At 38.9% G+C, this 24,845-nt stretch overlaps 2 protein-coding genes across 3 annotated transcripts in view; one reads left to right on the plus strand and one right to left on the minus strand.

The window, feature by feature from the left end:
• Nucleotides 1–1,762: 1,762 nt before the first annotated feature.
• LOC125232538 lies at nt 1,763–3,400 on the minus strand. Of its 2 annotated transcripts, none has more exons than XM_048138246.1 (3): nt 3,363–3,400; nt 3,002–3,182; nt 1,763–1,915 (listed from the first exon to the last, which is right to left on the minus strand). In XM_048138246.1, the coding sequence occupies exons 2-3, from the start codon at nt 3,165–3,167 to the stop codon at nt 1,848–1,850; spliced, it is 234 nt and encodes a 77-aa protein (XP_047994203.1). In that variant the 5' UTR covers nt 3,168–3,182; nt 3,363–3,400; the 3' UTR covers nt 1,763–1,847. The 2 variants fall into 2 exon arrangements, with proteins under 2 accessions (XP_047994203.1, XP_047994202.1); XM_048138245.1 differs by having other exon boundaries at nt 3,290–3,378.
• Nucleotides 3,401–3,777: 377 nt separating this feature from the next.
• The window catches only part of LOC125232443 (kinesin-like protein Klp98A), a 76,029-nt gene continuing 54,961 nt past the window's right edge, over nt 3,778–24,845 (plus strand). Inside the window, exons 1-8 of the mRNA XM_048138101.1 lie at nt 3,778–3,888; nt 10,770–10,839; nt 11,192–11,302; nt 13,838–13,954; nt 19,722–19,847; nt 20,472–20,585; nt 20,959–21,134; nt 21,734–21,861. Coding sequence (XP_047994058.1) covers nt 3,842–3,888; nt 10,770–10,839; nt 11,192–11,302; nt 13,838–13,954; nt 19,722–19,847; nt 20,472–20,585; nt 20,959–21,134; nt 21,734–21,861 — 889 coding nt within the window. The 5' untranslated portion in view covers nt 3,778–3,841. The remainder of the gene's footprint in view (nt 3,889–10,769; nt 10,840–11,191; nt 11,303–13,837; nt 13,955–19,721; nt 19,848–20,471; nt 20,586–20,958; nt 21,135–21,733; nt 21,862–24,845) is intronic.

Below are 24,845 nucleotides of genomic sequence, written 5' to 3' on the forward strand. Positions count from 1 at the left end.
CGAAGTATGCGAAATTTTGCTGGCAAAGAAAAGTTGATTCACCCACATCTATAATTTATTCATTTGATTATGACTGATGACGTCACACTTGTACTTATAAAAGACACGTGAGAGTGAGAGCATTGTAATGAAGTACAGATGTAGTGCGAACAGATTTGCCTTCGTATTGTTACGGAAACGTACGAACGTGTCATGCTATTTCAGTCAGTCTCAGTACAAGATGTACTGACATTGACTGAACTAGTATGACAAATACGAATGAAACCCTTTTAGCACTACATCTGTACTTAGCTTCAAAGATAGTTAGGCTGGATCCTACCTTGTTTAATATAATTTGCACTTGCTATAGTACAATAAATGGGCTGAACGGTAGCGGGCATCAGTAAGGTGAAAGGATGTTCATATAAGTGAACTTGATCAAAGGCCATCCTTGGACGTACGTTGCCCGCTGCCACTCAGTCCACAACTTAGTTTCCCTAAATCTATCGTCGTGGAATCAACTCTACCCGACCGAAAATCGCTCGTTAGTATGAAGACGATTCAGCGTCGATAGGTTTGGGGAGACCCTGCAAATGGAGTATATTTGAAATGTAAGTCCAAATACAATGTGCATTACGTTAACTAGGAAGAATATAATTTGTAGAGGAAAAATTAACCGACTACTGATGTGTTACATAAATGAAAATATATAATTATCATTGTCTTTGGTCTTACAACCACAAATGTGCCTGCATTTATTGTCTCAACCTTTAGTCCTGTGTCCGTGTTCAATACTCGCTTGGCAGCGCAGTAGGAAAGCATGAGATTCACAAAAGTACTCGCCATTCGTAGACCATACGTCTGCTGTTGTACTATCCGCGATAGTCTTTAAACTTTTCATTACGCTTATGTGACCGTGGTCAAGAGTGAAAGAGATAGTGACATGCTTCGGTTCTCAGTCTACGAATGGTTAATATTGTGCCAATAGTACAAAAAAGGTTCATGTCTGTGTTCACACAAGTTTCAACAAGAAGCGAGATAACTACCACCGATACATTAGTGAAATACTAAGTTAAATAACGTAGAATTAATATAGGTACTTTTACTTTAGGTAACAAAGGTACCCATCGGCAACCGATGGCCAAATGGCAATGTAGCTGACAATTTTTTATTTTAAATAAATCACGGACACGGGAATGGCAGTGATTATTTATTTAAGGCTTGTGTTCGACAACAATTAGTATTTATTTTTAAACATTTTAAAATAAGTATTTAGACTTAGTTTTAAATTTTAAGTTGTGTTAGTATCATTATTTTAGGGACACGTTTTGTTTAGATTGCATCAAAAAATGATTTTTTTTCGCTGCTGTGTTTTGTTTCGGAATTTCTATTTTTGTTTTTTTTTTCAGTGTTGCTAGTTTTGACACCAGTGATGAGTCTGGCTCTGGCTACTCCAAAATTGTTTTTAATTTGAAATTATTGTTAATTATTTTAATGCTGCGATCAAAATGCATTCCTTTAAGTAAAATAGCATGTGGATGTTGGTTTTCAGTGCATTGTTTCAATAATGATTGTTTGCGATTATTAATTTATTGATGTAATTTATAAGTTTTTTAATAATTTACATTTCTAGTAATAAAGCACCCAGTAAGGTATAAAACTTGGTGAATTTTATTTACAGCCCATCCAGCTTAGCCATATTTTTGCATTTGTTTAAAGAATATTTATTTTTTATAGTTTGCACCCAGATTTTTTTTTAAAGAAGTATAATAAAACCAAGAAATTAAACTAGCTCATGATTTATTCACTTTCACTTAACTTAAATATACCATAATCTTGATTTGCCCGGAAAAAGTGCTATCAAAAGTTTAATGGTGAGCGGCCGCTTCCTTCCTCCTCATCTCAGCCCACTTGCTGACGTTCTCGGGGGAGTTCGCTGCAAGGAAATGGAGCATTAGTTAACATCAGTCGAGACCTCAAGCACTTCCCGCTACTAGATGGTGTGCTCAAATTACTGCACCCATGTGATTAAAACTGCATGAGGCCATGCGCTTGGTGAGGAACGGACGCCTCTGTAGGGACCTAGTCTTCAACAGAATGACATGATGTCACAATCCTCAGGATTGAGGGAACGACTAAAGAAGAGAACATAATGGTAGGGGCAAGAATAAATCCATACTAATATTATAAATGGGAAAGTGTGTGAAAATACAAATAAGAACAAAGACTACAAACTGTCTGTAAAGTTTATACTTTGACTAGGCTAGTTAATGTTTAGTTCGTTTTATTTTCTCTGTTGCTGTTATTTTAATAAGTTTCCATTTGAACAGTTACAAATATTGAGCACAAATATTTAAATTAAAGGAAACATGGAAAAATTCACTCCTCCGTCAGGACTCGAATCTGCGACCTCTGGCCTTGCTGGAGCCCGAGGCCAGAGGTCGCAGGTTCGAGTCCTGCCGGAGGTGTGAATTTTTCCTTTAATTTAAAAATATGTAATATTGCTCGCAGACGTTTTTGCATGATAAAAAACAAATTTATTGAGCACAAATTAATAAGATGTCAACAATATGCATGCAGCCTTTTACATCTTTTTTCAAGTACTCATCAAACAAGCAAGCCATCCACTCTATGCTTAAAACGTCTATCCTATGGGGGTAAGAGTGATACTTGAAATTATTTTAACATTAGGGAGTAAACCAGCTTCTCAGACAGGCCTGTTCAAAAAGTTAGGAGCCATTTAAGCTAGGAACATACTACGCGGACGTCCGTCGTAAATCGACCGCGACCGCGACCGAACAATGTGCACGGACCAGCGAGCCAGATTTCGATCGGACGTCCATGCGCTCAAGGCCACGTCCACGTCCGTCGACCGATAGTTTGCACGGTTATGTCTATTTCCATTGTCCAGATTCCCGTCCGCGGTCGATTCACGACGGACGTCCGCGTAGTGTGTTCCTAGCTTTATCCATGAGAAGTATTTTTTATTTTATTTATTTAGTATTTAAACAGAAATTCTTACCCAATTTGTGGATCTTGTAGAAGATGGGGATAGACACACCAATTCCAATCATCCAGTACTTCCAGATCCACTGGTTTGTGACGTAGTATTTGAACGGGAACTGAGCGATCTTGGCGGAGATCGTGTACGGGAACTTCATAGGGCGGCTGGGCGCAGAGTCAGACATGGTTGCAGATTTATGCTGTAAAAAATGATTATTATGTAATGTGACAAACATCGACATTGAAGTTTTAACACAACAAATTTTTATGTTCAATTCATTTATAGTTATAAATGTGTGTTATTTACTTTATTTGTACAGCTTTTTCCTAAAATATATCAGGACAATTACGAAAAATACAAATTATTGGAAAATTCTAACCTGTACTCGAGGAGGAAATATCGACAGCTGACTAATGTTGCCAGATAAAAAAAATGTATTCAATGGGGGCCTATTTAATAAAATTCATATTTTAAATTTATTTATCCTATATCAAATTTAAAATAAATATTTAATTTCAGTTTTGAATTCGGTCTTAACAAAAATCTCGAAAAATCTGTGAAAAATCGTAAAAAGTTTTCTGGGTGTATCCAAAAAAAAATCTTTTCTTCTATTTTTAAAATTACACTTACAACTAGCCAATCACAGGCGATTGTTCTAAATATTCATTCCATGATTGGTCCGTTACTGGTGAAGCCAAAATTTTTACTGCATCACAGAAAAATACACTTTCCATTGCTGTCATGTCATGTCACTTCATTCATTGAAGTTGCAAAAAAATGTCAACGAGCTTTGTGGTGTCGTGTTTGTGTGGTTAAATGTAATTCAAAATAAATCTATTGACAATATAATGTGTGACAATGGCTTCGGTAAAAGTGGCTGTAAGGGTTCGCCCGTTCAACCAAAGGTCAGTAATGTGTGGGTCCAAGTAAAAGTTAAAACTCGTAATGTTATTGCATCTTATTGTTGTATGGGACAATGTAATTTCCGAAACGCCCATTATCTTGTATGATTGACAGCATTATGATATTTTATGACCGCAGTGCGGTGTTTTTAGCTACTGGTTACGTCTTGGACAGGTTTTTTTATGAGAGTATTCTAATATGGTTTTGGGGAAGGAAAAAAAACAATGATGTCACTATGAACGGCAATGACTTTCACGGTTCAGCTGCATTGAGAGCACAAACTGTACCTGCGCCAGCCGTTTGGATGAAAGCTGCGGAAATCACAAAAACTTGCGACCTACATAGTCATAATTAGCTGTTTGAAATGAAAGTATAATGACACCAAAACTTGGGAGGGTTTGTTTGTTTGTGAAACGGATGCCCGAATATAAACATTGTTAGGAATTTGACATTGTTTATTATGGCTAATATATTGGTGCACTAGGTCATACACAGGTTTATCAGTAGGTATAAAGATCAACATTGTATGAGTATGGTTTGTTTAGCTGGTTTAATTCTTATTTGAAACAAGAATCCTTTAAGAAAATTCACCTAAACCAAGTTATAAATGAACATCATTACTATAGATATAAAATTCAACGAGCAATCAAAGAAATGAAACACGACTCATCACCAGGCCCAGACGGCGTCCCTGTCATACTTTTGCAGAAATGTGACGCAGTTTCTAGTCCATTATCAATAATGATGCAGCTATCGTATGACACTGGTATCTTGCCGGAGCAATGGAAAACCGCTAACGTGACCCCGATTTTCAAGAAAGGAAGCAAGTTGGAGCCAGCAAATTATCGACCAATAAGCCTAACCAGTGTAGTTTGCAAGGTCATGGAAAAATTAATAGTGAAACACATTAGAGGATTCCTTACCCAGCACACTATTATAGGTGACCAACAACATGGCTTCTGCCCCCACCGCTCGACTGTGTCCAATTTACTATCCTGCCTTTCCTCATGGACAAATAGTTTCAATGTAAGGGAGCCTACCGACGTAATCTACTTAGATTATGAAAAAGCTTTCGATAAAGTCCCCACAACAAGACTTCTTTTTAAGCTGGAGCACCTGGGCATTAGAGGGAAGCTATTAAAGTGGATTGAGGCGTTTCTGCGTCATAGAACACTCAAAGTGAGAGTGGGTGATTCGATGTCATTGCAACGAGATATTCACAGCGGAGTTCCACAAGGTTCAGTGTTGGGCCCTGTTCTGTACATTATATACACTTTTGACTTGCCTCACTGCTTAAACTGCAGCATCAGTACTTTTGCAGATGACACTAAACTATTCGCCAACCCATTGCTTGACTTTGATTTGCTACAAGACGACCTGAACAAAGTATGGAACTGGTCAAAAAGATGGCTCATAAACCTTAACATTTCAAAATGTACTGTTCTGCACATAGGCAAAAATAACCCTCGTTATGTTTATAATTTAGACAATGCTCCCCTAAAAGCTGTCAAGACACAAACCGATCTGGGCGTCAAAATCACAGAGGATCTAAAATGGGAAGAACACATAACATCGATCGTTAAGAGAGCAAAGAGTCTCATCTACCTCATAAGAAAAGCTTTCGGGAGTCTGACGCCAGATATGATGCTCAAAATTCACAAAACCTATGTTAGGCCTATATTGGAATACGCGTTTCAAGTGTGGAGCCCTTATTTTATCAAGGACATCGATTTGTTGGAGAAGGTTCAACGCAGCTTCACCAAAATACCGAAGAAACTTAAAAAAATGTCCTATGAGGAAAGATTGGAGTTCCTAAAGCTTACAAGCCTGAAGGAGCGTAGAGAGCGTGGAGACCTGATCGAGACATACAAAATACTAACCCAACATTATGACCTCAAAGATTTTCATAAAATGCTAGAACGTAATAACAACACCCGTCTGAGAGGTCATCAGTATAAACTGGTCTCTCGCAGGTCATACAACAATCCTCATAGACATTTCTTTAGTAATAGAGTGGTAAAAGCTTGGAATCAGCTCCCGGAGGATGTAATATCGGCCCAAAATGTAAACGAATTCAAGAATAAGTTAGACAAGCACAGTGCTAATTCCACATAACACCTGAAACCTCTACCGACAACTGGATACAGGCTTTATCAGTTACTACAACTGCCTGCCTGCTTTACAAATAATAATAATACAAATAATAATAATGATATATCATTGAGTAGGTGCAATTTTGGCCAAGTTTATCACAGTATGTTCACCGATTAAATCAATCAAATTTGAATATTGATAAATAGAAATAAAATGAATATTCCTGCAGCTCAAAATTACGTATGCCCCTTGAAAAATTACAATTAGTTTAATATATGGTAGAATTTGAGAGTAACATCCCACTTTGTCAGTTACCATAATGGCCCCTGTACACATATGGCCAACGGTTTCACCAACCCCCTTGGCCAAGCGTGTAGAGGGCTACTTGGCCGTAAGTTGGCAGTTGGCGCTTGCGCTTGCCGGCCAACCGATTGGTGTCGGTTTTTTGTCCACACATCAAAGGATCTTGGCGCCAATGGCCAACTGCGTTTACACGTTGGCGCTTCATTCAGTTGGTCGTCAGCCGTCAGAGAGGACAGTAGTGAAATATTTACGAAAATAATAAGTTTATCTATGCCAATAATAGTGTAGATTTTAGGAAATAAAATAACCTTGCAAATGTTTAATGTATTTCCTAAAAAAGATAAATGTTCTTATCAGAATATTCAAAAAATTGTTAATATATCAAATAATTTAATTTTACTACGAGGTTATTATTTTTTAATCAAATTTTGCTGACAACGTAAAAAACCTAGAATTTCCTAGCCTTTTCCATTCCACGTCCATCTTTCATGAAGAGCCAATGCCAAGTGATTGGTTCGCCAATGTGTAAACAGCGGTTCTTATCTTGGCCAAGGGGTTTCACAAAGGGTTGGTGGAACCGTTGGCCATATGTGTACAGCGGCCATAAGGACGAGATTTGCTTGTATCATTATACAAGTAAACAGTCAAAATGTCTTTATGGCAAGCAACAAAGTGAAAAAAGAACATGCTCCACATCCAATTCCTCTGGTTTTGGACAATTACCATTACACTTGTTCTTAGTTCTTAGTATTCAATAATTGGACCAATCTCACAAAGACTGGTAAAGACTGGAATAACTGAAAGTAAAGGCTCTAAAACTGTTTTTAAAGATATAAAATATGTTTAAAAATATTTTTCACTGGTTATGACTATTGATAGCCCCTATGAATACTTGTTTATCAGATTATGGTTTACTACCTTTTTCCCGCGGCTTCGCACGCATTAGAAAGAGACAAAAAGTAGCCTATGTCACTCTCCATCCCTTCAACTATATCCACTTTAAAAATCACGTGAATTCGTCGCTCCGTTTTGCCGTGAAAGATGGACAAACAAACAGACACACATACTTTCCCATTTAAATATAATATTAGTATGGATTGCAATCAAATTTGACAACAACAGCTGTGTAAACAATTTAGTACATGCCACTTGCTATTGTTAATTTTTTTATAAATTACAAAATTTTTACATGGGTATGCTACTTATTATTATTACTATGAAAAAATGTGTGATCAAATTGTAAATAAAAATTTTGAAGAAACCCCCGACCGCGACATAGTAGGCCGATTTTCATGAAACATGGCTAAGAACACTCCCGATTAACTCAGCTTTCGGACAAAAAAAAACTCAATCTAAATCGGTTCACGATGCCACAGACAGACACACACATAGACAGACAAACAGACAGACAGACACGTCAAACTTATAACACCCCTTCGTTTTTGCGCCGGGGATTAAAAACTTACACATGTCTCATCAACAAAAACTGTAACAAATCTGACAATGACCTTTATACTGATTCTCATTCCCATTATGTCCATTCTGGGCTATACTTTAAAGGATGTGAGTCATGTGAGTCATCATGATCTTGATTCTCAGCCAGATTCAAGAGTTCACGATAAAACGTAGAATCAAGAAAGGTGACTCATACAAACACACTTTTGTTATGGTAGCTAATTATAGCTCATAGTGTTGGCTGTAAAATTTACTTGTGCAAATATTACCAAGTGCTGTTTAAAGTTACGACTTAAGGCCCCATAGGTTCGCGAGGGCTAATCGTGTGCGATATCAATTTACGCACCAAGAATCGTAGATTTTCTAAATTTTAAAAAGAGCACCGTCACGTGATACTTTTGATTTCTATGAGCAATTTTACATGTTTTAACTGCATAAATTTGTCAATATGTTATGGGTTAAATTTTAAGATGCTTAGCCCTATTTTATTTTCTAGGGCAGTGTTTTTCAAAGTGTGGGTCGCGACCCCCAGGGGGGTCGCGGCATTTATCAGAGGGGGTCGCGAAGTTCAGCTTTAAGATAAACTTATAACAGGCTGGTTATTTTTTTTTAACTTAAAAAAGTCAAATTCTTGAAAATGAAAAGGTTAACCTTAAAACAATTCATTTTGTGATAAATAAATAAATTGTGTTTATTTGTTGGAAACGTCAGCTCACATAATATGAAGTAGCAAATAGGATCAAAACTTCAAGGGTTTCTTTTACTAAATGTGGATATTCAGCCATTCTTTTAACCCAGAACGCATCAATTGAAATGGTGCTTCTTTCACCGAGGCGTTGAGATCCCCCAGCTCAACGGACTTAAAAAAAATCAACTTTCAAAATCCAACTTTCCATCACCAATCAATGTTTCAGTTGAGAAATAACTTTGGAGTTGGTTTTTTAAACCTTGCAAGCTCTCCACCATATCTGATGATATTTCTTGAATGTTTTCAGCCATGCAAGGGAAATAATCAAACTGCATACGCATACGCAAACTGCATGCTGTGTAAAAATGTTGTCCACAACTCAATTTTTGCTAGAAATCCGTTAACTTTATCTGTTTCTGTAATTATGTTTTCGTCCCTTTCTTTGTAGTCAAAGATACGGGCAAGATATGCTACTTTCAATATCGTAACATAATCAACAACAACATTGAAAAAACATTAATAATTCTGATTCAAGCTCTATAACGCGTGTCAAAACCCTTCCTCTGGAAAGCCATCTCTGAGTAATAAGTGATAAAGTACACCCATATCTACGCATACTATTCGCAATAGACGAGTTTGCAAATCTTTACCTTTGATCGAATTTACAACTTTTATTACATCTTTCAGCACTAAGTTATAGGTAATATTAGAAACGAGGTATGGGGGTCGCGAAAAAATTTGAAAGGTCATAATGGGCCGTGGCACCATAAAGTTTGAAAAACACTGTTCTAGGGAATCAACATCTTGGTATCGAATTAAGTCTCTAGAGACCTTGCTTATATTTTGGCAGTTTTATTGTGTTCTAAAACACCATAAAGGGTTCCTTTTATACCTTATTGGTACAGAACCCTAAAAAGCGTTTAAAAAAAATTGTCAAAAACCGCTCTCTGCACCTTTGGCACCTTAAAACTTTACCATTTTAAAATAATTTGCATATCTAATTGACACAAAGCAGGGTCAATATACGGGTATTTTGATCGCGTGGTTTAAATTTCACTACCGACTTGGGGTAAAGAAATGACGGGACATCCGATAACATCAGGCTTCCGGCTGCTAAGTTTATTTTACGTTTATTTCCTTACACAAAATACTTGACCGTCCAATGGAAAGTGGAACAGCTTTAAAATTATTGGGAAACATCTCGGAAAGTTTAGGATAGTTTCGTAATAAATTAGGAAAACTTTCGTTTTGGAAATGGAATATTCCGATCTCGATACGAAAAGTTTTCGAATATGCTCCGCTATTACAAAGGAAATAAGTAACGGGAGACAAAAACCGAGGAAAGGTGAACGGACTGTGTGAGAGATGATAAGAAACGAAAATAGGTTAATGATGAGATGTATGGAAGAGGAAGACTTGCTGCGCCGACCGCGACCCCTAGTGACTTTATCCCAGTAACTGATACTTATAGGGTGGTAATAATTCTGTACAAGTATAATAATATTAATTATTATACTTGTATTTATTAATTTATTATAATAACGAGTTTTTTGCTCACCATAAAACAGGTGTTTCCCATATGGACTAAGAGCCCAGAGCCGCCAGACCTTCCTCATTTCCTCAAGGATGAAACTTTGGTATAATGTAGAGTTCGTATCGACGTTTAATGTCTGCATATTACCTAATTTGGCCCATCGGCCATTTTTTACTATAAGGTTTTTTTAAACCACTAACTTACCTTTAATTCTCAAAGCTGATTATGCTGCAGATGATGCAGAAATTAAACGTCGATACGAACTCTACATTATCCCTAAGTTTCATCCTTGAGAAAACGAGGAAGGTCTGGCGGCTCTGCGCTCTTAGTCCAATAAACAATTAGGTTAGTAGTTACTAGTTACCTGCTATAGATGCAGGTGCATTTGCATACCCTAGACATCCTAGCCTACATTCTTGGCATCATAGCCCAGATTATTACATCACAGCATTGAAAAAGTAAACATACTTCTAAATTGTGTAAATATTTATATCACAATGAATGACGTAAGGTGTATTGTGCTATTCAAAGGCACTAAGAACAGCATAAAATGATTCTACATGTTATTTAATTGTATACAATATTGATTATGTACCTACATTGCTGTTTTTTTAGCCCAGCACAAATCCGTTACGCTAGCGCCAAAACTTTTTTGTGAGTTCACAAAACTAAGGGAGCATAAGATGTCCTTAGTGAATACGCGTACAAATTGAACTACAGCACACTGTTCTGTTTTGAGCAAAAAAAATAAAACAGCAAGATACCTTTTTGTGTAAACTATAATATTCAAGTATCCTTTTTTGTTACAGGGAGAAAGACATGAGCGCAAAACTCATTGTCCAGATGGAAGGAAAGAAAACCAGACTAATGACCGTAAAAGTAAGTTTTGCACGCTTAAAACAAAGTTATGGAAAAATATCTCCTTCTTGCGTTACCGTAATCTCAAGAATTATCCTGGTAGGCACGAGATTTTACGAAATCAACTGCCACCTGGCTTTCCAACCCAGTGCGTGTCCAAAGTGGGACTAGCCCACTTTCCTCACAATGTTTTCCTGCAGAAAAGCGACTGGCAAATAAAATTAAACGTACATAAGATCTGACAAACCGATACGAGCTCAAGAGGTACGCGTCTTACCGCTGAACTTTTACCTGTAGACCACCAGAGCTTCAAGAAAATCGAATATCGTAGTACGTTAATATCAACGTTTTTTTCTGGTGTATATTGTTACAGAATAGCAAAGAGCAAAATGACGGCAACCGCGAGAAATACAAGGACTTCACGTTCGACCACTCCTACTGGTCGTTCGACCACGCTGACTCACACTATGCGTCACAGGAACAGGTATTCTATCATTTTTTACACACTACTTTTTTACATTTTTTTTTATAAATGGGCTTACTCTTGGCCACAGACTAGCCAAAGGCAAAGACGTGGCCTACGATGGAGTGAGCTCGCCCAGAAGATGCCTGTGCACTGTATTGATACATTCTTGGTTAACAAACTTTCCATAAACTTAAACTAATGTTTATAGGTATACCTACATATATGTACTACTTATACAAAAAGTGCGAGACGTGGGTGACGTCATTTCCAAGCTCAAATGGAATTGGTTGGGACATGACTGCCTGGCAGAGTGATGGCAGGTGGACTAAAGTGTTGACAAGTGGCCGCTTTCGGATGTAAGAAGCGCCTGACATCCGTTGGCTTGTCAGGAGGACGACATTATAGAAATTGCGGGCGACCTCTGGATGCGATTAGCCCAGGACCGGGATAAGTGGCGTACACGAAAGGAGGCCTATGCTCAGTGGGCGATTAACGGCTGAAATGATGATGATGTTACCGAATATGTTAATGTCACACTTATGGCAGCCGGATCTCTTAGGCGACCACGTTAATATACTACTCAATTTCTCGAACATTTGCAAACTATTCATGATTATGTATTACGAACAGAAACGAGTATTTAAAGTTCCCATCCCTTCTGTAAAAACTGCATTTGCTAAACGTTTTAAGCTATTTATTCTTCCTCATGTTTATAATAATATATTAAAAATATGTGACATAAAACTCCACAAGATTACTACGGCTAAAACCCTATTACGAGAGCTCCTATTATCCATGAACTATGATCAGGCTGAAGAGGTCTTAAAATGGATGACCTAGTATCCTTCTGTTTCTGTTGTTTCTGTTATTTATTTATTTTTTTACACTCACACTTATACACTGCACATTTACACAAAATCAACACTCATTTATTATTATACTGAATGCTTAGAGATTGTAGCCTAAAGTCTAAAAATCGTACAAAAAATGTATTAATTAGCTTTTATAAAATTGTATAGTCCCAAATTGTTAGATTTTGTTACATTTAGCATTTCATTTTTGATTTTCCTTTTTTAATGTATGTCAATAGCCGAAATATTTTTGTTAACCTATCTTAAGTAACCGGCCTTCCGCGAAACAGGCTTTGCCTAGTGTGGAAGTCACAGTAAATGATAAAATTGTAGCTATTCCTTTTCTTGGTAAATAAATTATTCTTATTCTTAATTATTCTTATGTATAGTGAAAGATGAAATTTTGTCGTAATAATTGCTCAGCTGCGCGTATGCAGACATGCTTTATCGAAATGAATCAAGGTCGACTCATTGTGTGAATGCATGCGAATACCGACCTTTTGTTAAATTCACGTCATTCACGACTGAACTAGAATGGCTTTAATATTTAAATAGAAGTAAAAAATACCATTGTAAAAACTGCGATGAACTTTGCTCAGGGTACATAACCTGTGAAGTATAATGCAAAATGCAAAGTAACCTTTCACCTTCACTAATCGTCCTTTCTATGACTCTATTTCAAAATGCCCCGTCTGCAAAACATCCTGCTCGCAAAAGGTTAATACTGAACAGATTTATTTATTTGCAAAATGACTCTTTCCATTTGGCAAAAACTATAGTTGTATAATTAATAAATTAAAGACATATGTAATTACTGCACTTTAGTAGTTTCATGTGCTCTGCCTACCCCTTTATGGGATACAGGCGTGATTGTATGTATGTATGTAATTACTTTTTCAGTAAAATTGTTATTGATGATAACCCCAAACGTGAATTCATGATGTTTACCAGTAAGACGTATTTCATTCTTACAGCTCGCAGCTTAATATCAACCTTCGTACATTTCGATAAGGCACACCATGACACCTCACGCCTATATCGGAGATAGGCCTAGTGCTTTCAAGAGTCAAAGCCTCTGCGGAAAGAGAAAAAAATATCGGTTTTCTCATAATCCGCGACTTTTCAAAGGCATAATATAATAAGTAACCTAATCACAAAATTATAATAAAATTTTGAAAAAACCCCCACCGCGACATAGTGGACCGATTTTCATGAAACATAATAATAAATAAATAAATATTATATGATATTATTACACAGACTGACTGAGGCCCACGGTAAGCTCAAGAAGGCTTGTGTTGTGGGTACTCAGACAACGATATATATAATATATAAATACTTATATACATAGAAAACATCCATGACTCAGGTACAAATATCTGTGCTCATCACACAAATAAATGCCCTTACCGGGATTCGAACCCGGGACCGCGGCGTAGCAGGCAGGGTCACTACCGACTGCGTCAGACCGGTCGTCATGGCTAACATGGCTAACAACACTTCCGACTTATTCAGCTTTCAAACAAAAAAAACTAAACTTAAATCGCTTCATTCGTTCGGGAGCTACGACAGACAGACACACACACAGACACGTCAAACTTATAACACCCCGTCGTTTTTGCGTCGGGGGTTAAAAATAAACACTAACTCGCTGAGAAGATTACTTAAAGTCTGGTATTGTAGTTAAACGCTATTATTACAGGTGTTCTCGGACCTGGGCCTGGACGTTATCGACAGCGCGTTCGAGGGATACAACGCGTGTGTCTTCGCTTATGGGCAGACTGGCAGCGGCAAGACTTTCACCATGATGGGCTCGCCTGTAAGTACCTACCTACTCAATGTATCTTTTATTAAAAAGAAACCTACACAAAAGAGTATGCCACCATTCAATAATCAGCAGCAGATCATTCTGAAACGAAACGTCGTGTCGTGTACCAAAAGGGATATCTACGACTAAGCCCCCCCCACATCTAACGTCTCGCGAGCATAGCGTCGCTCCAACTGTATGGCAAAGCCTGACGCCGCGTCGACGCGACGTCGACACGGCATCTTTTTCCATACAGTTGGCCCGACGCTACGCTCTCGAGACGCTAGATGTGCGGGGGCCCTAAATCTTTCAAACTTTGTAAAAACTGAAAATGCCTAATTGATAACTCAGCTCGAGAAATCGACAGTGTATAACAGGGGTTCCCAAACTATTTTTAAGCACACCTCCTAAAATTAGGTAATTGTCCACGCCCCCCGTACGATAGCGTAAAGTTTAAGTAATGTCCCTAGGAGGAGACAGTTTGAAAAACGCTGGTGTAAAAGTATCAAATTGGCGAACCAACTCCAGAAAATGGGCAACAGCCCCTCTAGCACAACCTGCCTTGTCGCGCGCGAGTCCATACTTGAAGTCGCGTTTGAAGTATGGACTCGCGCGCGACAAGGGAGGTTGTGCTAAAGTGTCAGATACCTACTCATTGTTGTTTGGTGACGATTCCAAAAGAATCTTGACCTCGGACACCAAAGTCTTCTCTGGCGTTGTCGTTTCCCAAAATCATTCGAAATCATGAATTTTAGAAGTTGTAGAGATTGCGAACCGGAAGACAGAACATAAGTACTTACATAGGTAGTTAGTGCACATGTCTTAGGTATATTAAACGTCTATTTTCTCGTCCAGTAGTCTCACTTACACATTACGCAAGATAATTTGCACTTACGCCTCAGGTCACTGAACCCAGTTGAACATTTGCGGAAATGCCACTAATACCGGTCACACCGGATTACTTAACCTGTTAATTGCCTTCCGGTAAGGCTGTCCCCTGCAACTAGGTCAAGGCTGACTTGTATGTTATACCAGTATTATGTATGTCAACACTGTGAGTGACAATTTCAAACCTATTTGCAGAGATGTAAGAAGGTATTTATGGTCAGTCAAGAGTGTTCCTAGTGGTAATTTGATATCCCAGTGATTTATCTCGAAAACTTAAAACATGGGTTATAGTAAATACTAGGTTAATACAGTCTAGCATGTATCATTATCATCATCATCATCATCATTCTACTTGCGTTATCCCGGCATTCGCCACGACTTGTGGGAGCCTGGGGTCCGCTTTGACAACTAATCTCAAGATTTGACATAGGCACTAGTTAGCATTTATACGCATAAATGTAACATTAGCAATAAGGTTTTTTCAATAAATTATTCTATTCTATTCTATATTCCCTTAAATGCGTAAAAAAATTAAACTATAGACATTTTATACAACATGAGAACATAGGTTTAGGTTTCTTGAGTTTTATTTGGTGCTTATACATTTAAATAAAATGGTCTGCCAAAACTGTTAAATGTTTTTAAGTGTAAACTTAATATTATAAACACAGGTAGTGGTAGAGTGCAATTAATAATTTAGTTATATGATGAAATTCAACTCTTAGCTAATGGATGAAAATGGCTAAGTTTTTATCGACTAATACGTGTAGTTAATCGGCAAATGCCGGGATAACGCAAGGAGGATGATGATGATGACGTGTAGTTAATCGCGAGTGGAGTCTAAGTCGCGTAGGTAGAGTTTAAAATGTAGTCAATGTATTGTAGAACCTCAACAAAAAATGTTCCGCATTGTTGCGAAGTTAAGTGCTAAATCTTGATCTCATGTTCTCGGATCAAATCCGACTGTCGTGACTCATTTATCGTGTCCTTGTGTTTGTGTTATACATTCACTCGTATTGATATTATGTAGTGTGCTATCTTATCAGCCAATCGTGTTATTGTATAGATAATGTTGTTTAAAATTAATAAATTAATAATTGTTGTTATGAGACAAACATTCCCACTGATTTAAGTTCACCTGCCATCCCAATGTCTACGAAGTAAATTTTCGACTATCTATGACTTCTATGAGATATTATATGATTTCAGTATGTGTCAAAAACTTAACAAATATAAAACTGACGCCAAATTTCAGACAGTTATATTGTACCGTCAACCAATTTGAATCATAGGCCACTCTAGAACCCTGTCTTATTGACACCGTGCATTATTGGCCATAGAAGTCACTTTTGACGTTGACTGTGAAAAGGTTCTACAGTGGCCTAGGTTTCAAATTGGTTGACAGTAAATGCAAAACCAAAGAGGACATTAGAAACTTAATATATTTTGTAAATAAATTCGAAAGTGATAATAGTATTCAATGTTATCGCGTTAGGTCGTTAAAGAAGCATTAGTGACGGCAATGTGACAGTGAATTTATTATCTCATAAAAAACACTGAAAACACACGTCAATTTTATTGTTCCGATAAGGAGGTCTCTCACGAATTTCGTAGTACTTCAGTGTGGGAAGTTTGTAAAGTATGGTATACATAATATCAATATGGTGGCCCTGGTTTTGCAAATACTATTTTCGAATTATTAACGACCACACACATTTCAAGTTGCATTTGTCGAGAGACTACAGACTACCCTTTGTTATGTCATTAATACAATCAGAAAAACAGCAGCAGCCACCTTTTGCACCGAGCACATGTCGTCTTGGGGATTAATGGGAGCGTGTAGGTATTGCTAGGCGTTTGGACAAAGCTTGTTGCGGATTTTATCATGTACATGTACTTTTGGCGAAGCATTATTAGTGATTTAGTTTGGACGAAGTTTGTTGCGGATGCCATTTTGTACCTACCTACGTGTTTGACGAAGCCTGCGCTGTGGATTTGGAATCAGAAAAAGACGTATGATCTATGTTGCGGTGAGATACTGTCGCGTATACCATGTGCCAACCCTCTGCTAATCATTTAAGAGCCGGCACATCGTAAAGTTCCTAGGTATATAAGTTTTTGACGGTTGTCACATTAAATCAACACGTAAACAGTACAGGTTTGTTAGCTTGCTTCAGTACGGTGAGATACTGTCGCGTATACCATGTGCCAACCCTCTGCTAATCATTTAAGAGCCGGCACATCGTAAAGTTCCTAGGTATACGGGTGGAACAGAACGACGATCTTTTACTTAAACAGGACATTGTTCACCCTAGGAGCATTATAATTTCCCAATAAACTATGTTAATATTCTTTTCCGTTTACGAGATAAAGCTTGTTAAAATTTAGTGCATAAATCCACCTGTTTCAACCCTAGAACGTTGATCGGGCGATGACCTGATGTATTTAAGTTCAATGACCTTTTGTACTAAACATAAATAAAATGACAATTACGTGTCACTGCTAAATAAATGTATGATTTGACAGGTCTAGATTGCCGATCATAAATAATAAACAAAAAGGTTATGCCAACCAAAGTTTGGCAAGGAAGTTACTCTTTTTAACTACAGGCAAAGAAAATCATCTTTTTTTTTCTAATAACACTGTTAAATATCCATCGGTAAGTTAATCTAATGTTTTAATAGTGAAATATCTTCGCTAAGAATATTTAACCAGAGTAGGTAACGCAACTATCGTGTAGCAACGAAACTTTTTACATAAACATTGTTTTAAGACAATGATACTGGCCAGTTTTGTGCTTGACGATTGATTGAATACAATTTGACATTGTCATTGGCAAAAATTTCATATCGTGCTAAAAATTATTTCAAAATGCCTCAATTAAATGGTAGAGGTTATTTAAATTTGCTTTTCTTGTACGCAGAGTGCAATTACAATGCCGCCGAGGCCTTACGCCAGTACCGAAATAGGTACCCACCACCTCATCCTACAGGACATATGACAATTATGCGTGCTATTGATCGTGTTGCCAACAATAGAAACATCGTACCACGAACGGGGCAGGATGACCAACGCGGTGGACGCGTTGTGCAGCACGCTGTACAATTTGAAGAGAGGGTACTGCAATACTTCGATCGAAATCCAAGAGCTAGTTCGAGACAGGCGAGCCTACATTTTGGAACGAACCATACAAAAATACTACGAATATTAAAACGTGCCGGCCGTCACCCGTACAAAATTCAAAGGGTTCAGGCTTTGCTTCCAAGAGACTGCCCTGTCCGGGAAGCATATTGCCGGTGGCTTTTGGAAAGGTTGGCGGACGATGGAGAGTTTCTCAAACGCGTAATCTGGACCGACGAGAGTTTATTCACACGAAACGGAATGTGGAACCGCCGTAATGAGCATATCTACGCTGAAGAAAACCCATTCGCGTATCGTTATACAGGACACCAGTATCGTTGGTCAGTGAACGTTTGGGCGGCAATTCACGGAGACACCATTATAGGGCCTGTGTTTTTACCACCAACCCTCAACAGAGCGGGATACATGAACCTTTTAGATACGGAACTTTACGACTATCTCGAAGATTTGCCATTGGCCGAAAGACGACTTATCTGGTACCAACAAGATGGAGCACCAGCCCATTCCACACATGAAGTTCGATTGAAACTTACTGAGCTTTTCGGAAATCAGTGGATTGGGCGATTTGGACCACGCCGTTGGCCACCTAGATCTCCGGACCTGACGCCACTCGATTTCTTTCTGTGGGGTACTGTAAAAGATATGGTATACAAAGAAGAGTGTAACACCGCAGAAGAGATGAGGCATAGGCTTACGGTTGCCTTTGAAACCCTTCGTAGGAGAAACATCCACACCCAAATGTTGTCGCAGGTACACCGACATACGCGAGCACGGGCAGCAGCGTGCATAATCAGACATGGTGGTACTTTCGAACATCGCATGTAAATAGTGATAATATTTTAGGTAAGTGAAGTGACATGTGTCATACTGTGCAAATGTAAATAGTAACTTTATAGCGGTAGTTAGGGTTGTCACCTACAATAAAATTATAAAATTTTAATGCCTTTTTGTTTTGTTTAACCTAGCTTTAAAATGATAACAAATTGATTTAAAATTAATTAAATAACAATATACTTTCAGGATAAATCATAGTAAAGCACCACCCTGTATAAGTTTTTGACGGTTGTCACATTAAATCAACACGTAAACAGTACAGGTTTGTTAGCTTGCTTCAGTACAAATACAAATTACTAAGTACAAATTTCCCAAAACAACTGGCCGTAGTGTACGAGAAAATTACCGCGTTTCTCGATATCTCTTGGAATTTCGACTTGGATTTATCGCCGATTTAGTATAAGTTTTGCCATCTGTTGATGCCTTTGATAAATTGAGTGCGATCAGTATGTTCGATTTCGGAATTTACATGAACAGGAAATATACTCGTAGTAAGCACTCATATTACACTGATCAACCCTTCAACTGACAAGCCTTCTTGAGCTTACCGTGGGCCTCAGTCAATCTGTGTAAGAATGTCCTATAATAATAATTTATTTATTTTAGTAGTAGTAGTAGTAGTAACTCTTTATTGTACAAAAACACATTTAAAAAAAGCATACATTGAGATGTGAAGTACAAAGGCGAACTTATCCCTTTGAGGGATCTCTTCCAGTTAACCTTTGAGTAAATGAGAGAGAAAACTTATTTTACAAACATGTCACGCCGTTTAAAATGTCAAAGTGTGGGCCTTTTATTATGGCACTTTAAAAAAAACACATTAACAATTTGTAAACTGGGTATTTTGCTAATGGGACTCGAACCGAGATGTTTATTGGATAGATTGAAATAAGTGAATGCTGCTTTTTTCCCACAGGAGTACCAAGGCCTCATCCCCCGCATCTGCCGGCAACTTTTCTCGCGTGTCGCCGCGGGCAAGGAGTCCGGCGCCTCCTACCGCACGGAGGTCAGCTACCTCGAGATCTACAATGAGCGCGTCAAGGTGCGTAATACTTCTACACAGCATTTAATCAATGGTTCCTCGGGGGGGTTTTAGTTAGAGATAGTTATGCTTGGCATCTTCCGCAAGTCGGCAACTATTGCGCCTATAAGAGGTAGGCGCTACTCTAGCTCCTTTACGAAATCTAGCGCTACTTGGTTGCTAAATGCCTCCTTTAGTGCTTTCGGCTTCCTTGTATACTTCTACTTCTGGATCATGGTAAATTATTTTACACAGGTTACTCAATTAATTTTAGTTGTTCTCGCTCGAGATGTCATCCATTTAGTAAAAACAGTCGCATCACAACTTCTCCAACTAGCCTATCTTCAACGACAGACTTTACGAAAGCATTTGATCTTGTCTATCAAGCTATTATCGAGAGACGCTTAGACATATACTTTATATTTGAACAGAAAATGGTATTTAGTCGCATTCTGAACCTAACCTATTTCGATTTTTAGAATAGAATAGAATAGAATCATTTATTGCATATCACATTACAAGCATTTTCACCTGGAGTCTCACAAGGAACGCTCTTAGGACCTATACATTTCCTCAAAGGATTATAAAACACGTGACTTTCTAACTTGTGTAAAAGCCTACTCTACCTATCTACATGTATTGCAGGACTTGCTGGCATCGGATGCGGGACATTCTTTGCGGGTGCGCGAGCATCCGAAACTCGGGCCTTATGTTCAAGACCTGTCTCGGCATCTGGTGTCAGACTATGATGATATACAGGTAATATTTACTTTTAATATTTTAGGTCTTTTCAATCTAAAGCCGAAAGTACACTATCATAAATATATGATCTTAGGTCTGTAGCTCCCTTTTTCTCTTAAGTGAAGAAAAAGGACGGCTTCGGCATGTTGCCTATGAACATATTTCTATGATAGTGGAATATCGGCCTAACCATAAAGCGTATAGTGTAGTGAGTAATAATGAGTATTTAAGGTACCTAATACGTCACACATTCGTAGTATAATACAGACATGAGTTTGAGTTATCGGCACTCCGAACCCTCCTTAGAAATAAGTGCACAGCGAAAAGGAGTGTACAATTTTCTAATGAAAAGTTATCTGAATATAGAATAATTTGATTTTTTTTCTTTCAGGAATGCATGCACCGAGGAAACCTCCACCGAACCACGGCCTCCACACAGATGAACGATGTGTCGTCTCGCTCACACGCCATATTCACTATCACCTTCGTGCAGGCCAGCTATCTAAGGCACAATAACATGCCCAGTGAAACCGTTTCTAAAGTGCATCTGGTGGACTTGGCTGGCAGGTCAGTACTAGACTGAGACAGACTGATGTTTGTGTCTTGCTCGCACATATGCACCATCACCTTCGTGCAGGCCAGCTATCTACTGCACAATAACATGCCCAGTGAAACCGTGTTTAAAGTGCATCTGGTGGACTTGGCTGGCAGGTCAGTACTAGACTGAGACAGACTGATGTTTGTGTCTTGCTCGCACATATGCACCATCACCTTCGTGCAGGCCAGCTATCTACGGCACAACAACATGCCCAGTGAAACTATCTAAAGTGCATCTAGTGGACTTGGCTGGCAGGTTTGTATGTAGGTAGAAAAAATAGTTTAGGTATTTTTTTTACAATGACAACTACCTAGAACGAATTTTCAATAAAATAAGCCCTAGAATACACAAGGGGTCATTGGCGATCATAGAAAATACAGTAGGTATGCTATTGTCCTCATAGTTACCTGAGCCTTCGTAAACTTTCTTGCAACAATATAAAGTCCAATACGCTATGAATATGTTAGTGAGTTATAAGCGACACAGTACCTATAGCCGGCTGTTAGGACAAAATGCTTCCTTTTCTACTCTAAACATTCAGTCTATTTACTTAAGGTTTGTTTTCCAGTGAGCGAGCAGATGCGACGGGAGCGACAGGGCAGCGCCTCGTGGAGGGTGCGCATATCAATAAATCTCTCGTCACGTTGGGGTCCGTCATCTCCGCACTTGCGGAGTCTAGCCAGCAGCCTGTAGAAAGTAAGTAAACTTTGTTTTTGTATGTAAACGTTTATTTTTCAATGAAAAATATTGTAAACGATATTTGTAGAATTGTTCAGAGGCAACCTTTACCAAAAATTGTATATTTGGGCCATTTTTTTCCAAAGTTGTCCACCCCACTTTTTTTTTGGATTTGGAAATTTTTATGTGCTTTCCACTCAGAATCGCGAGCTCTTTCAATCGTAATAGGAGAAAAAAAAGTGTCCCAAGGTTTTTTCCCATTCCGTTACCATTTTTTCATACATTTTGTATGGCGGTAACGGAATGGAAGGTTCGAAAAAATGTATGGAAATCTTGGGACATTTTTTTTCTCCTATCAGGATCGAAAGAGCTCTTGATTCTGAGTATGAATCGCGTAAAAATACCCATGTTACAAAAAAAGTGGGGTGGACAATGTCCACCGGACATTTATGATGATTCAAACTTTTGAATCTGAGTTTCAAGTAAAAATGATGTAAGTAAGAAATCATTCATTAATTGGACGTAGTTACGCAGAAACGTTCCAATCCATCTGAAATTGTCATTGAAATGAAAGACTTTTGTTTTTCATACAAGGTCTAAAACTTAATGACAATTTCATGTGGATTGGAACGTTTCTGCGTAACTACGTCCATTATTCAAAGATATAGCAAATAAAAAATAAATTTAAATGTGATTTAAGCTGACCTAGCCTCAGAGAAGACAGTCATTTAATGTAATTTAATTTAAATATAAAAATTTTACCTTCCAATAAAATTTGTATTATTTTGCCTGGTATATCCGAGGTCTTTATAGAGAGAGTACGTCGCAGACGTCGCATCGGACCGATAGATGGCGCCATCGTTCGTTGTAAGTCGCTCCGGCGTCTCACCGCCGCGATGTTGGTAGTCCCGTTTTTCCCCACCTGCAACACAAGGCCCCCCGCGCCCCGACTCGCCACCAGCCCCTCCCCTCCCTACCTACCCCTCCCTACCCTCATTGTTGAGGAGAAGTGCCGACGGTATATTAAGCCTACCAGGAAGGCATCACTCAGACCTCGGATATACCAGGCAAAATAATACAAATTTTATTGGAAGGTAAAATTTTTATATTATTTGTGCCGTTTGTATATCCGAGGTCTTTATAGAGACCTGTTTATTATCTCCTGGTGGCGAGTCAGCTGGCGCGCAACCCTTTGGTAGCCCTATTGGCATAGCATAGAAGAATAAGTGAATCAGTTGAACCGATTTGACAGATGTATCAGTCGAAATAGCCTTCGATCCGCGAATATCTCGGTGCCAGAAACGCATAAAGAGATTTTCGTGTTGACGTTTAGCTTTAGTCAGCAAATAGTTAGAGAAATGACATTATTATACATCGCAGATCAAAACCAAAAAAAGATGTAGGCGAGGCTGACTTGAACAAGATACAAAAACCTTAGATACACTATTATTATTAACAGACACGTTATTTTATCAGGTTATAAACCCAATTTCAGACACAAAGTGTGGAAATTAACTGTAAAAGTAGTGTAACTATCTGTACTGTAGCAGGGTAACGTAATTGATACTGCTTTTGTCAACCCTTCGTAAAAATTATCTAAATCAATATTAGCTTTGATATGACTATTTAAAGTCCAACGTCTTCCGTCCATATCAAACACAGAAAAAGGTCATCACTCACGCGCCCAAGGGCTATTTGTTACAATACTGGTATTTTCGATCAGACTATTTCGCGTCAAGCGAGCGCGGTTGCAAGCGAGACTCCTGAACTCTGAACTCTTTTTAGTGAGGGCATTTGAGGATACCGATCGCTCGGTAAAACTAGCCTAGAAGATGAAAAGTACGAGCGCTGTCGATTGCTACTACACTGAACGGAGGTATCAGTCGATTTCTTTAAGTCAGTCATTGACTCTTAGGGTAATCCATTACCTAATCCAAAACCCGATGCGACGGATTTCTACTTCGTGCAATGAAGGTCGACAGAGTAGACTGAGAGGTGGAGACGTCCGTGTCGCATCGCTGGTGGTTGCTGAACACGTCGTGGTAGCAGGTCAAGGGGTGAATTTAACACCGCCACACATGCGCGCTTTAAGAGCGTAGGCGGAGCGCAATAATGGCGGTGCACCGCACTAACGCTGGCGTTGCGCCCAGTGGGCGCTAGCGGGAACGAACGAGCGCTGATAGCGAGCGCAACGCGCGCGGGACGCGAGCGGAATGCACGCGCATTCAGCGCGCTGATAGCGTAGCGTTAGCGAAGCGGAATGCGCTTTATGTGTGGCGGAGGCTTAATACGTACCGTTGTACGGCGTAATGCAGGGCTCTCGCAGACGAAGAGGTACGATGACGGGCGAAGCAGAAGAAGGCGAGGTCACCGAAGGTCACTTACTTGGCTCCCAGGGGGTGCATACTGACCTCGTACGACAGTCTGTTGGAGTCAGCAGTTACTGTCGTAGTTACTCGTAACAGAAGAGATGTAGTCCTGCCATCGTACAGCATAACATAACATACAACTGAACTGTGCATAGCATATAGTGCTATGCGAACCTTAATCCGACTGCATGTCACTTCAGTCGCCAGCGCCACCGCCTGTTGAAGATTATTCTCCATCGGAAGAGCTTTAGTTCGTACAATGTTCCGATTATTGAAGGTCTTATCGGGCTGCAGATGCAAGCAAAACAGGGGCGATTGGCCTACAGCTATCGGCAGCTGTACGAGGTAATGCTGGAAACTACAGCGGTGCAACCTTCCTCTGTAGACCACGAAAGTTGTGAAATTTATGAAATCAGGTTCTACGATCGAATCAAGCACTATATCAATTGAGTATAGTCGAGCCAGATGATAACTACTGAAGTACTCCTGAGTTCCTGGCCCCTTTCGCTTTGAGCTGGAATCTGAAGTTCACTAAGGCGAAGCAGGTTTATTTTTCCCAATTTGTTTATTAGAGGCTCGGCGAATAAGTTAATCTCTCGAATGGACAGGGGGCGCCACAAGCCTCCGGGAAAT

The sequence above is a fragment of the Leguminivora glycinivorella genome, chromosome 13 (assembly GCF_023078275.1).
Source record: "Leguminivora glycinivorella isolate SPB_JAAS2020 chromosome 13, LegGlyc_1.1, whole genome shotgun sequence".
Lineage (NCBI taxonomy): Eukaryota > Metazoa > Arthropoda > Insecta > Lepidoptera > Tortricidae > Leguminivora > Leguminivora glycinivorella.